The sequence below is a fragment of the Lissotriton vulgaris genome, chromosome 11 (genome assembly GCF_964263255.1).
Source record: "Lissotriton vulgaris chromosome 11, aLisVul1.2, whole genome shotgun sequence".
NCBI lineage: Eukaryota > Metazoa > Chordata > Amphibia > Caudata > Salamandridae > Lissotriton > Lissotriton vulgaris.
Window position 1 is genome coordinate 144,872,736 of NC_141699.1, and position 14,432 is coordinate 144,887,167.

Below are 14,432 nucleotides of genomic sequence, written 5' to 3' on the forward strand. Positions count from 1 at the left end.
ATTATGCTGTATGGTAATGGATAAATGACCAGATCTATGACACGTGTAAATCTTTCCATTCTAAGGAAACTCTACACGATCATCTGACTCAACGTCATGAAATACTGAGCCAAAACATTAAATACACGCCAGACCTCTTCGGAATATGTTCAGCGCAAGAAGATTAAGACGTGCAAGGGGCAGTAGAAGAACAGGAAGAACCTGCATCTATTTCGGAACTGAACTCAGACATGGAGGCAGATGCACCGCAATATCAACGTATTGAGTACCGAATGCCACTTGCCCCAAAATCTATTCAGCCCAAGCTAAAGGCTTCGGTCCTACTTCAGCCTTCGGATCACGGTCGACATCGAGAATGATTCCAATGCCCCGCCTTCCGGCTTGGCACAGAAACATGCATCAAAGCCTTCCGGCTCGGGGTCAAGTCGGCCACAGCCGAGCACCGAACCAAAACCTTCCGGCTCGAAACAAAATAACGCTTCGGAGCCGAAACATTCAACCCCAAAACCAAAACCGGCTTCTGAACTTAAACCTTTGTCACCGAAAACAACACAGGCGCTGAAAATTTCGGGTCCGAAACATAGAAAATGCTCCTCTGCTGCAGCAAGACCCATGTTTTGACAGCCCACCTCCAAAATCCAACCCTAAACTGAAAGAACTCTGTGTTGATCCTCAGACATGACTTCTTTCTACCAAATTGCCTCAAAAACGTAAACCAGAATCAGAGGACACTTATATTCCATTGAAGAGGAAGCATGTTGGTCCTAACCTTCCTCCGCTGCCTCCTCCTCCCCCACAGTTACATCACTAATTACACCAACTAACTCTCCTCAACAACCTGATGATGGGAATGGTGGGGATGATCCTTTGCCAGCAGATCCCTGGAAGGACTATAACACTGACTCACCCATAGATAATGACCCAGGCCTTTACCCTACAAAGCCTTCCCCCCACTTGACGACAACGTCGGGTACATATAATTCTATTTAGGGCTGTAGAATATCATGGGGCACAATTACATAAAGAATCCCTAGAAGAAGACTTCTTATTTGAAACCCTTAGTAGCTCGCACTCTCCCCATGCTCAAAGGCATGATGATACATGCAGGCGACATATTTAAAGATCCTGTTAGGGCTGGCATTCTCACCCCCAGGATAGACAAAAAGTAGAAGCCTGCACCATCAGATCTAGCTTTTATTAAAGGGCAGTTACTACTGGACTCTTTAGTTTCTAATGCCCGTAAATGGGCCAATTTCACAAACTTCAGGGGACTCAACCCCTCCAGACAGATTCCAAACTGATAGACTCCTCAGGTAAAAGGGTAGCTGCCCAAGCAGCAAATCACTGGCTTATTTCCAACACACAGGCCCTTCTAGCTAGGTGTGATTAGGCACACTGGGACGAGATGGAGCAATTGCTTCAATTTCTACCAGATGAGCATAAGGTTGAAGCTCAAGACCTAGTCCAAGAGGGAAAGCTCATCTGAAATTAATCAATTAGGTGTGCTCTAGACGATGCTGACACTGTAGCTAGATCAATCAATACTAGCGTGCTATTCAGGAGGCATGCATGGTTAAGGATTTCTAGATTCAATTCTGAAGTCCAGCAATCTATTTTAAACACCCCATTCGATAAAAATCATCAGTTTGAACCTGTAGTAAATAACTCCTTAGAAAAGATGAAAGGATACAGAAGTAGCCAAATCTATGAGAGCCTTACAGTCTCCTAATCGTGGCTCCTTTCGTCGCTCCTATCGTGGGGGTCCAAAATAATCTCTTCAGACACTACTGTTGCACCCTACAAAGGTAACAATCAATCCTTCTCTTCCAGAGACTTCTTCATAGGAGGTTACAGAGGTAACAATGGCAAGGGTACAGATAGACGTTCTGCACCACATACCTCCCCCTCTCCTAGCAAACAGTGATTTACCTACATTTTCCCTTCTCATCCAACACCTGTCGGTGAACGTCTTTTGCAATTCCTCCCAATCTGGCAATCCATAACTACAGACAAATGGGTGCTAGGAATTATCCAACAAGGTTATTGCCTGGAGCTTACCACTAATCCTCCAAACATTCCACCACGTTCTCACAAAATATCACCAGAATATTTAAATCTACTTCAGCAAGCAGTCCAGTATCTCCTGTGTAAAGAAGCAATGGAACCTGTGTAACAGGTGTGTACTCCCTGCACTTTCTCATCCCCAAAAAGGATGACTCCCTCAGGTCCATTTAGACCTCAGAGAAATAAACCTCTACATACTATTAGAGCATTTTCACATGATGACACTTTAACAAGTGCTCCCACTTACAACAGGGCGATTTTATGCCTATTCTAGACTTAGACGCATATTTCCACATTTCAATTCATCCGGCTCATCACAAATATCTGATTCATGATAGCGAGTCATCATTACCAATTCAAAGTACTACCGTTGGAGTCACCACTGCTTCCAGGATATTTACCAAATGTCTCGCAGTACATCTCAGGAGACAACACATCTGTCTTCCCATACCTGGACGACTGCTTCATCAAAGGCAGCACCTACCAAATGTGTATTCAACACACTCCAACCACTATTCCTTTACTTCACTAACTAGTATTTACAGTAAATGCGTTGGAAGTCTCACCTGCAACCTTCCAACATAAAAACGTATCTAGGAGCCACAATAGACGCTCACAAAGCTCTAGCCTCTCCCAATACAGCCTATATTCACAATATTCAGTCCTTTCTCACTCCTTTTCAGCCCAACCAAGCATTGCTAGCAAAAGTATTCATGCAACCTTCCAACATACAAACATATCTGGGAGCCACAATAGACGCTCTCAAAGCTCTAGCCACTCCCAATATAGCCTATATTCACAATATTCAGTCCCTCCTTACTCATTTTCAGCCCAACCGAGCATTGTCAGCAAAAGTATTCATGCAACTGCTAGGGATGATAGCTTTTTGCATTATAATTGTTCCCCATGCAAGATTTGATTTGATTTGATTTGTAGTTTTGTAAAGCGCTCGTATGCCCTTGGGCGTCTTGGCGCTGAGGAAGGAGACCTTGTCCTGATGACACGGGAGCTGGATTTAGCGGAGGTTGAAGAGCCATGTCTTTACTGATTTCCTAAATGACATCAGGGAGGTACTATTTTTGATAGCAAGGGGAAGACGATTCCAGTCGTTAGCAGCATGCAGTATAAAGCTTCTGCCTCCCCATCTTGCCTGTTTGAACCTGGGAACTTGTATCAGCTTAGCCTGGCTTGATCTTAGTTCTCTTGAGGGGGTATATGGCTTTAGGTGGGTTCTGAGGAACAAGGGTCCCTTGTCCTGGAGTGCCTTATAAATTAGACATAGAGATTTGAACCTTATTCGTTTTGCCATGGGGAGCCAATGTAATGTAATGTATCTAGATGGTGTGATATGTGTTCAGTTCTAGGAATGTCTAGGATTAGGCGTGCTGCCGAGTTCTGCAGGCGTTGTAGTTTAAGTACTGTGCCTGCATCCCAGCGTATAATGCGTTCCCGTAATCAAGTCTTGACAAGGCTAAGGTCGTCACTACGGTTTTGCGGGAATCCAGAGGAATGTACGGTATTAGTTTCCTAATCATTTTTAGGATGAACCACATAGTAGATGCCAGTTTGTTGGTTTGAGCATCAAAGGTAAGCCTGTTATCTAGCATGATGCCTAAGTTTTTGACTTTCGTTACGGGTGACGGACAGTTTCCCAGATCCGCCGGCCACTAATCTGGTGACCAAATTTCTGCATTTGTTCCTAGCAGCATGACCTCACTCTTGTCCCCATTCAGTTTCAAGCAATTCTGGTCGATCCACTGGCTGACCTGTGTCATGCAGCTTTGAAACTTGTCTGCGGTATTAGAGCTGTCATTTTTGATTGACACAACAATTTTTCGTCCGCGTATGACACTGGCAGGAATCCTGCTGCCCTAATAATTCCAGCCAGTGGTGCAACATATAGATTAAAAAGCGTAGGGCTTAATGATGATCCCTGTGGAACCCCACAGGGTGAGTTGAAGGGTTTAGATCTTATTCCTCCAAGTTCTACCGTAAAGGTTCTACTGTCTAGGAAAGAAGCCAGTAAATTTCGTGCATCCTTGTGTGCTCCTGCTGATGCTAGTCGGTTCAGGAGCGTGCCGTGGTTAACCGTGTCGAAGGCCGCCGAGAGATCTAATAAAATCACAGCGGCCTTCCCCCCGGCGTCCAACACGCCCCTGAGTTCTTCCACCGCCATCAGCAGGGCTGTCTCAGTACTGTGCCCCTCACGGAAACCGTACTGGGACGGGTCTAGGATGTCTGCCTCGGTGATAAACTGGGCAAGTTGTTTGTTCAGGAGTTTTTCGACTACCTTGGCACAAAAGGGAATCCTGGCTATTGGCCTGTAGTTTCCCGGTTCTTCTGGGTCTAGGTTAGGTTTTTTTTAGCAGCGGTAAGACTGATGTTAATTTCCAGAGGTCGGGGTAGGTACCTGAGTTCACTGTGTCCCAGAAGTTCTATCAATTTCTCGCTGAGCAGTTCAGGGAAAAGGTGAAAAAATTTTGGTGGACAAGAATCTGACCTGCTCCAGAATTAGTACTCATAATTACTTGATGGACCTGTTCTCTCTCAGGGATGTAGAACTTGAATGGTGGGGTTTTAGGTATTTTTGTGGGGATTGAGTTTACGTTTTGGTTTGCTTTGTCTAAGACTTCACATGCGCCCCCTTCAAGAATGCTTAGCAAGTCAGTGGAACCAGTCGCAGGGTCAGTTGACCGATACAGTGTTGGTAGATGGCCACACCTATTGCTCTCTCTGTTACACAGACCGTGCTAACAGCAGATGCATTGATCACTGGTTGGGGCGCTCACCTGCAGACTCACACAATCCAAGGATTGTAGACTTGTAGGAAAGTGGGTTTTGACCCCCCCCCCCCCCCCCCCCCCCCACACACACACACACATTTTGCCAGACTACTGATGCACTTTGGCTTGATGTGCCCTGGGTCTTGTTCTTTCCCCAAAACTAACCCAATTGGCAAAGTCAGCCCCTGGTAAATGGTACCCAGGGCACTGTGACCAGGGAAGATCTCTAATGGCTGCAGCATGTATTGTTCCACCCTTCAAGGCCCTGTGCCTTTACACTTACACACTGCCGTTGCATAACAGAGAGAAGTTACATGGCACATGCCTACAACCCACTGCACGTGGCGTAGATCAGTCCGCCTCAAGATGGATGCCCTATACCAGTGGTGAGGGTACAGGTGCATGAGCCTGTACCCCTACAATGTCTAAGGCATTTCTCAGACATTGTAAGTGCAGTGCTGCCATTAAGAGTATATGGTGCTGGGAGTTTGTCATTACGAACTCCACAGTACCATGATGGCTTTACTGAAAACTGAGAAGTTTGGAATCTAACCTCTCAGCACATTAAACCCACACTAATGCCAGTGTGTGCTTTAATAAGCGTAGTGTAGAGCAGAGTAGTGTGGCTCACTGGTTAGAGGCGGCAGACCCAGAAGCAGAGGTTGGCCCGGGACCAGGGTTCAATTCCCGACGCGGCAGGGTGTTGGGCCAATGTCAGTGGTGGGCTCGATAAATCTCGCCTTTGGTGCCACTCTAACCATGGGTTCCACTCAGCAACTCTGGGCAATAGCTTGCTTAATCTTCACAAACGGCCCCATCAACGCCGGGGATGCTTGGTTTCACTTTGGGGGTGCCCAATAGGGAGCATCTCACAGGGAAAAGTCAGGACTGGTTCCCCAGCGTTATACAGCGCCAGGAAACCTACGGGTAGCAGTGCGCTTTACAAGTTTAAAAAGTAATTAATTAAAAAATTAATAAAAAATGCACAGAGGGCATCTAAGAGATGCCCCCTGAAAAACGACGTACCACTATATCCAGGCTGAGTAGCTGCTTTTAGCTGCGCAACCAGACCTGTTTCTGGACCTTCAGGTCAAGAGTCTGGTTCTCTCGGGGGTCTGAAACAATGCACATCCTGGGATGAGGTGCCAAGCCTCCTCCCCCAGGAGGGGCAGGGTCCACGAAAGGGAAACTTCAAAGGCTTTGCCACCTTTGTGAGTTTTCCCAGCCACTTGCTGCTTCCAGCAATTGGTCCCCAATGGTTCTGACCCCCACTTTGGGTGGAATAACTGGAGGGAAAACCAAGTGAGGAAGGGAGGTATGCCCACCTCTGCCAACTCCACCCCTCAGGGGGCGAGGAGAAGTACAACTCAGTCCCCGCCATCTTGCAGATTGAGGGACCCAGCGAACCAGGGTGAGGCTTATACCCTCTCACACTGGAGGGTGTCATAATTGACTGTGACTGACTTGGCCCCAGCCCTACCGGTTAGTCCCCACCTTGAACCTGCACAAGCGAAACTCCGGTGTGTCCTGCAGCCAGCAACCTCAAGAACCCCGCCCGAGGACCTGCTCTGCATTCAAAAGAAAAGACTTGTCTCCTGTAAAGGCCGGTTTTGTTCACTAACAGACTCCGCGAAGTCAAAGTCTGAGAGTCTGCACCCAACCCCACGGCCTGAGTTAGAGTGGCCAAACACAGAGGTCTCCCCGGCGATCCTGACCCGGGATCTGATGACCCCTGACCTGCCTTAAGACTCCAGCAGACTACTGCAGCCTCAAACGGTAAGGACCCCCACCGCGACCAGGAGCTGGTAAGATCTGACCCTAAAAGGAACCCCTGCACTGACACCTCCCAAAGTGGTGGTCGCATCCAGAAGACCTTCGTCCCCGAGCCTGCAGTGTTTGCAAACCGGAGACTACCCTTTGAAAGTTACATGGCGCCGACCCCAAAACAACACTCTGCACCCGTCCGTCCCAGTGCTGCTGAGCGTACACCTTTTGTGCTGGCCTTGAACCCCCATTTGCCCTGAGCTTAAGTCCAGGAGCTTTGCTCCCACAATCCTGTGGCCTGCTCGTCAGCAGCCAAACACAGAATTGGATAACATTGGACCTCCACACTCTGTAACCCGGCCACCCTAGCGCCGCTGAGTGTGTAACAAGAGTGCATCCTTCACCCTGGGGGATCCCTGAGTCTACCCCCAGAATACCAACTCCCACAACCGAATTACTTACCTTTGAACGGATAACCTTATTTTCCTCCATAGGATAACCTTGACTGTTTTATCTGTGAATTTTCTAAGTGTGGAGTTGGAAAATCTAAGAACCCCTTTAAAACGGCAACTAAATAACAAAAACGCTTTTACTTACCTGTTTGCAGGAAATGTCCCAGTGTAGTATCCAGGTATACTGCACTTTGTAAGAAAAGTAATCTGTAAAGTATTCTACTTAACATTCCACTAAAAAGCCTCTGCAAAATATATGTACATTATTTCAAAAGCATTGCATTACTAGTAGCTCTGCTGTAATCAAATCAAAGTGCATATACAATTGCAATTCATACTGTTTACAAACTGCATTACTACTGTAAAGTTTTTATTGCTTACCTGTGACAGGCTTGCTTGGTTCTAGAAAATAAAATAACTGAAACAATATTTTTATACAAAACCAATTGGTCTAAAGTTTAGTCTTTGAGTGTGTGATATCATTTGCTGATTGTGTACAACAAATGCTTACCACTACCCTCTGATAAAACCTTAGTACTCGACCACACTACCACAAATCGAGAGTAAGGTGCTATCTACTTTTACCCCGGCCGTACTTTTGGGGTTCCACTGGACTCTGTGCACACTATACCTCACTTTGGTATAGTATATACACAGCCAGCTTCCTACACACCAGTTATTTGTGGCACACGCACCACCAAGAGGGCAGCCATTGTCGAGGATTTCTACAGCCGGGCAGACAGTGCAAACTATTCAGCTACGCTACTCAGTGTCATGGGAAAACCTTAACTTTGAACCAAGAGCACACAACACCAGTTTTTAAAGGGGCCACATTAACGGGGAACATCTCATTAAAAGAGATTTGCACATCAATGCTCAACTTGTAACAGTTACTAAACAATATTCAGTAGACATCCAGGCAAGTAAGAAAGTGCAAGTCAGGCAGTCGGTGTAGAAATGTTTTCAGTACTACCCACCCTTCACACGCCTCACCAATGAAGGGAGCAGCGGAAAAAAGTCTAGTGGGTTAAATGGTAAAAAAAAATTGAAGAGGGTGGTGATGCCCTGAGGCATTGTGGCTTATGTTTGAGGTTGTAGAACCTTCCTATGGTCGATGCACTTAAAGTAAAACCTATTAATCGGTATTACCAGACATAACTGCTAGACTTGCAATTCATTAGAATTTAGATCAGTTGCACGCGGCAAAACTGTTATCTGGTAGGTAATCAGTTTCATAACATTTGAGCAGCCATGTTCTTTTGGCACCACCAGGTCTATTGCCTTAGTAAGTATGTTTCAATTCAGAGTGATATAGTATTTTATCCAGATTTGCAGTTTGAGAAACCTAGTACAAAGCACACAATATTTGTTGGCGAGACAGTACTGTTAATGTGCATAATGCTGCAGCTTAAATTGTAAGTTTGTCAGTCATTGAAAGAACAAACTAGTGCATGCAGCCTTATTCAGTGTTTCCTGCATATTGAATGCAATATAGTCCATAATACTGCACAATTTCGTCTGTAAACCTGGATTTGTAGGTTGTCGCTATACTCAAATTTTATATTGAATCATTTTTCACTTTAGTGGTGACCTGCAAGAGGCACTTGGTGTCTCAGAAAATCATCTTCCACCCTTTATATACCGCATGCGTCAGCTGGGCTATCCGCCCGGGTGGCTGAAAGAGGCTGAAATGGAAAACTCTGGGCTTTCACTATATGATGGCAAAGGTATTGTACAATGAAAAGTCTCTAAAGTGTTTGGTGTTGAAAATTCTCTGAAAAATATAGTTGGAATATATTTTGTGTATAAGATCTGATTTTTGTTTAGATATGAAAGGATGAATTGTACCTATCTGAAGTGTTCCACTGTCTCTGAAACAACTACATGGAAACAATTGGTTACAACAGGAATATCCCTGATTCGGCCAAAAAATGGTGGTATTCCAAATGAGTGCTAATGTGATGTTCTTTATCTGTAGATACAAGTGATGGGGAGCTTGAAGATGGGGAAACCCCTCAGAAGCCAATATGTGTATCATACGATTTATCCAGATTGGTCAATTATCCTGGCTTTAATACAGCAGCTCCAAGAGGATATGCAGACGTAAGTTTGCTCTCTTAACTTGGTTTCACATTTTGCACTTAACCAACATTAAATAAAATGTGTAAATCAACGATTGTATGTTTTTATGGAGCCTTGTTCAGCTAGCTACACAACTGCTGTTTGCTGTCATGAATTTGGAAAACTAATGCTTTATGTTGGCAAATATGTATAATTGCTCCCTATGACCTGATCTATATTTCACCCTATGTGTACTATGAAATTAGAAAATGTGTTACATTTTCATGGCAGGCAATTTTGGTAGTTTAACAGAAAAATGCCTTGCTAAAGGGCTAAATCCTCAATATTCCCCACTATTTATTTATGGTAACATGGCTTTCATATTTCCATCTATGCAGGATTTTCGTATGTATGGTTCCATTCCTATGCAGTCTTTCCATCAAAAGGATGTCTTTGCAAACTACCTTGCTTCTACTTTTCCTACGGTAAATAATTATACACCTTTTCAATTCATAATTAGATAGACCTACTTTGTTATGTTGTGCATGAGTTGCTTGAGGTAGACTCAGTGTTTATCTATGTTGCATTGTTGAAATTTGAAGCAGGAACTTTTGCCATGAACAAATATCACTATTTGGCAAAAAAAAATGTTAATCGTTTCAATTTGATAATTTGTCAGTATTCCTGTTTCTAAAATTCAAATTTCCAAAATGCGGTCAAATGGCAGAAGTGCTTTTGAAGGCAGTATACTATTTTCATTGCTTAATTTTGTTAAAAATACTTCTGGTCCGTATTCTTCTTTTTTGTTTTATAAATCTTTTTTTGTTTTTTTTGTTTTGTTTTTATAAATCTTTTTATTAAATAATGTCGACATGATGGTACATAGTCACAATGATCAGTAGGCAGGGTACAGCAAGTTACAAAGTAAATAGCGTATAATTAGAGTTAACGAGTATGGTGGAAATCACAGGAAGGGAGAATCTTCGTTGTCTAGTTCTTGAGGGGGGGAACAAATATCTCCTCGGTAAGCATTCCAATGGGCCCATATTTTAGACCATTTCCGGGCCACATATACTGTGTTTTCACGCAACATACTCCAGTCGGTCTTTTTCCCAGTCAGTCACAGTAGGTGCATGCATGGTCCCCCAGAGTTGTTATGTTTCTCTTGGCGAATATGCAAGCAGGAGTGACCCATTGTGTTGCATATGTGTTGAGATCGGTAGGCTCCCAGATATTAAGGAGACACCTGGATGCCAGCGGTTCGATTTCAACACCCAACGTTTCGCTTATGACCACATGGATTGCATGCCAGGATTCTTGGTTTGGATCACATTGCCAGAGGATGTGCATAAAGGTACCTGTATGAGTTCATCCCAGTCATCCCCGTCTACCCCGTCTACATGACTCATCAGTCAGTCCACCCATGTGCACTAATTGGGGTCCAGTCAGGTATACCCTGTAAAGGATTTTTAGTTGCACTATGTGGAGTCGCGCCGGTATAGCAACCGGGTTTGTTTCACGGGGCAGTGTTGTGGTTAGTGCGTGTCAGAGGTAGCGGAAGCGCTCTGAGTTCGCGAGGGAGTATAGATTATGGAATGTGGCGAATTATTTCACGCCCTCGGCATTCCAAAGGTCTTTGATGTGGGAGATACTAATTAGGTCCCACTTGTCGAAACCCCTGGCTTGTCGCAAGTCACCCAGTTTTTTAGAGTCCTACAAGGGCGTGGCAAGAGTCAACCTTTCATTCCAGACAAGAAATTTGGTTGCAGCATGCCAAATTTTAACTGTGTGCCGCGTAGGGCCGGTAAGCGGGAATCTATCTGGCTTGGAGTATAATGCACGGGCAAAAGATCTATTTGGGAGGATCCACCAGTCCATATTAAAACCCGGATCGTCTGGGCGACAGTAGGTGCAATGGTTTATAGCAGTGAGGTGTGCTGCCCAGTAGTACTTCCTGATGTCCGACAATCCAATACCACCGTCATACCAACTGAGTAAGTTGTTTCATGGCTATGCGCGGTTGCCCAGTCCGCGGAAGGTCTCTCTGGAGTCCTACGATTTTTTTGAAATATGCATTAGGGACGGGATCAGCGGAGTTTTGGAGGGCATAGAGAAATTAAGGGAGAGACCTCATTTTAAAAAGGCCCGCCTTACCCAAGAGAGAAAGTGGGAGTGTCTTCCAATGCGTGATGTCATTTCTGAGTCGCTGCGGGGGGGGGGGGGGGAGCAAGGTTACGGTCATGTCTGACCAGTGGGTCTATAGAGATGTATATACTCAGGTAATTAAAGCAGTCAGACGATGAGTATAGGGCAGCTGTGGGGTAGGGGAGGAGGACCCACATGGAGGAGGGATTTCTGCCAGTTCACGTGGAATCCAGAATACCTGCCGAAGGCGGCAAGGATGTCGTATATGGCAATAAGGGATCTCTTGGGGGATGTCGGATAAAGATGAATGTCATCCGCATACAAGGAGATGCGGTCTTCCCAGTCTGCTGACCATCATATCCCTCGGATCATGACGTCCTTTCGGATCCATGCAGCGAGGGGTTCAAGGGCCAGGGCGAACAGCAACTGGGAGAGGGGGCATCCCTGACTGGTACTCAGGCTAAGCTCTAATGTGTCAGACTTCCTGTTATTAACAACGATTTGAGCCATAGGTCTACTATATAGCAAGCGCACCCACTGACAGAAGACCGCACCGAATCCCATTTTACCAAGCACTGCGAAGAGATAAGGCCACTCATTTGTGTCAAATGCCATAGTGGCATCTAAAAAGGCTATGACTGCATCCTCCCTTATAGTAGAGGCCCTGCCCACCTACGTTAAGGGATATAGGGCGGTAGGAGGAGCAGTCTGTTTTTGGTTTACCGTCTTTGTGGATCACAACTATAGTAGAGAGTCCTGGTTAGGGGGAAATGTGCCTTTATTCAGACTATTTTCATACATGAGTTTCAGATAGGGGGCCAATTTGTCAGGCCGGAGCTTGTAAAGCTCGATTGGGATTCCATTTGGGCCGAGGGCCTTGCCCGGTTGAAGTGTTCGGATTGCGAGAGCAATTTAGTCTGTTGTGAAGACGCTATCTATGAAAGTACGGTCTATTTCAGAAAGAGTTGGGAGTGAGATATCTCTGAAAGCCGAGGAGTCTGACACTGCGTAGGGTGTCACCGAGCTGTAGAAGGAGTGGAAGTGGGTGGCGAAGTGATTGGCTATGGACTGAGTCTGTGATGAGGGAACCGTCAGCGTTTCTAAGTTCCGGGACGAGCCTGCTAGCGTGGTCTCTCTTGTCCAGCCAGGCGATTCGTTTCCCGGCATTGTCTCCCCAGTCGTAGATACATCCCAGTCTGTCTTGCCCCATTAGTTTTGCCTGGTCTGTGGCTAAAGACCGATACCTGTGTTTGTACAGACGAAGCAATTGAAGGGCTTCCGGGGTGGCGTCCGTGTGCATTTCTTGCTCAAGGCTATAAATCTTGTGCTAGGCCTCTGAAATGGCTTTAAGCCTGCCTTTTTTGGATTTTGCTATTAAGGAAAGGGACTGGCCCCGAACCACGGTTTTGAAGGCCTCCCACAACGTCTGGGGAGATTCCACCATTTCCTCATTTTCGAGGAAATAGTTGTCTATTGATTTATTGAGGTCTTTACGATTTTTTTTTTTTTTGAGGTACCTAGGATTCATAGGTGCAACACGTCCCACTTGTATGTGATCGAGAACAATGTGGACCCATAGAGGTAATCTGATATTCCTCTGGCCAAGTGTCTGATCTCGTGAATGGTGGAGATCTGCGGGGTGGGGACAATTATGAAGTCAAGGCGTGAAAGGCGGTTATGAGCCTCTGAGTAGAAAGTGTACTGTAGCTTGTCTGGATTGTAGGTTCTCCAACAGTCCACTAAGCCCATCGCCTCTAAAAATCTGGGAAAGGAGTGAGCGGCTTTGGGTAGTGTGCGAGGAGGTTGACTGTCGAGCGAGCCCGATAGGACTGAATTAAAGTCACCACCCAACACCAAGTGTCCCTCTGGTAACGTCAACAATAGGGCGCTAAGGCCCATGAAGGTTGCGACTTGTAGTCCCAGTGGTGCATATATGGAGAGGAGAGTAAAATTGGCGCCCTCCCAAGTGCCTGTGATTCCCGCATATCTAGATGTGGACGTGACGGATTAAGGGGAATGATTTCCTTTTCAGTATGCCCACTACTCTTGAACCAGAGGTGAAACCAGCATGTGCCACCATGTGATATCCATATCTATGCATTGCTTTACATACATTGCCTTTACGGTGGGTTTTTTGGAGGAGCACAATGTCTGGCAAAACCCTCTTAACATATTGCAGTACTACCGTTCTTTTGATTCTGTCCCCTGGCCCGTTGACATTCCAGCTTAAGACTTTGAGTTCCTTGTTACGCTGCGTCCCCATAAGTTCGTATGTGACGAGTAACTGGTTACGTTGTGAGCAAAATCTGTACCATTGAGATAAAATATAATACAAAAAACAGAAAAGAACAACCCTTCCCAACCACCCCCCACCCTGCTTCCCTGCCCTCTGGGCTCAGAACTGCCCATATATAAAAATGCAGAGTGCCTGTCGCCCAACTGTGTGACTAAAAGAAGAACTACTGCTGTCTGAAGGCATGTTAATAATTCTTCAAGCAATACATGGGGTGAGCTTTGGCTCCACCCAGGAGGGTATTACTTTCCCACTTCATACTGACCGTTTGTGCATCATTCCTCCTATGGAATAATTGCATATCAATATTTCACATCTGAAACATAGACCGAATAATCGCATATTAAATTATTCAGTGCTTAGGTGCTTTGTTTACCTAAAGCAATCCTTTATTTTGTTTTTTGTCACTGCAGTAGACTGTTTTAAGCCAGTTGGCTAGGATCTTAACACTTTTAAGTCCCTAGTAAGTGGTACCCTGGAACGTAGGGCATGGATACTAAAGAGGGTCCCTAAGCGCTGCAGCATGAATTGTGCCACCCTAAGGGACCTCATCACCAACATGCAAACTGCCATTGCAGGCTGTGTGCCATGCTGCAGAGAAAAGTGAAAACTTGACAAGGCACACACCAGTGTTTCATGCCACGGACACTGGGACTGTTGGTTATGGAACCGGATGAAAACAATCAGTGAATACATTTCGAACTGTTGGTGATTTATGGAACTTTGAGACATCCTCTTGTTCATATGTTTCATTGTAAATGTTGCACATCACTGCACCTTTGAGCACTGCACTGTTTGTATATGATAAACCATACCTATTTTGGTGAATAAATGTAGTGAAATGTTTTGTGTGTCAGAGTTATATTGACT

The 14,432-nt window shown here is 45.3% G+C and overlaps 1 protein-coding gene across 4 annotated transcripts in view; it reads left to right on the plus strand.

Annotated features, from left to right (window-relative positions):
- ZCCHC8 (zinc finger CCHC-type containing 8) overlaps nt 1-14,432 on the plus strand; it is a 331,099-nt gene that overhangs the window by 224,385 nt on the left and 92,282 nt on the right. For all 4 annotated transcript variants that reach the window (XM_086942951.1, XM_086942950.1, XM_086942949.1 and 1 more), the window contains exons 10-12: nt 8,648-8,790; nt 9,042-9,166; nt 9,523-9,609. In XM_086942951.1, coding sequence (XP_086799077.1) covers nt 8,648-8,790; nt 9,042-9,166; nt 9,523-9,609 — 355 coding nt within the window. The remainder of the gene's footprint in view (nt 1-8,647; nt 8,791-9,041; nt 9,167-9,522; nt 9,610-14,432) is intronic.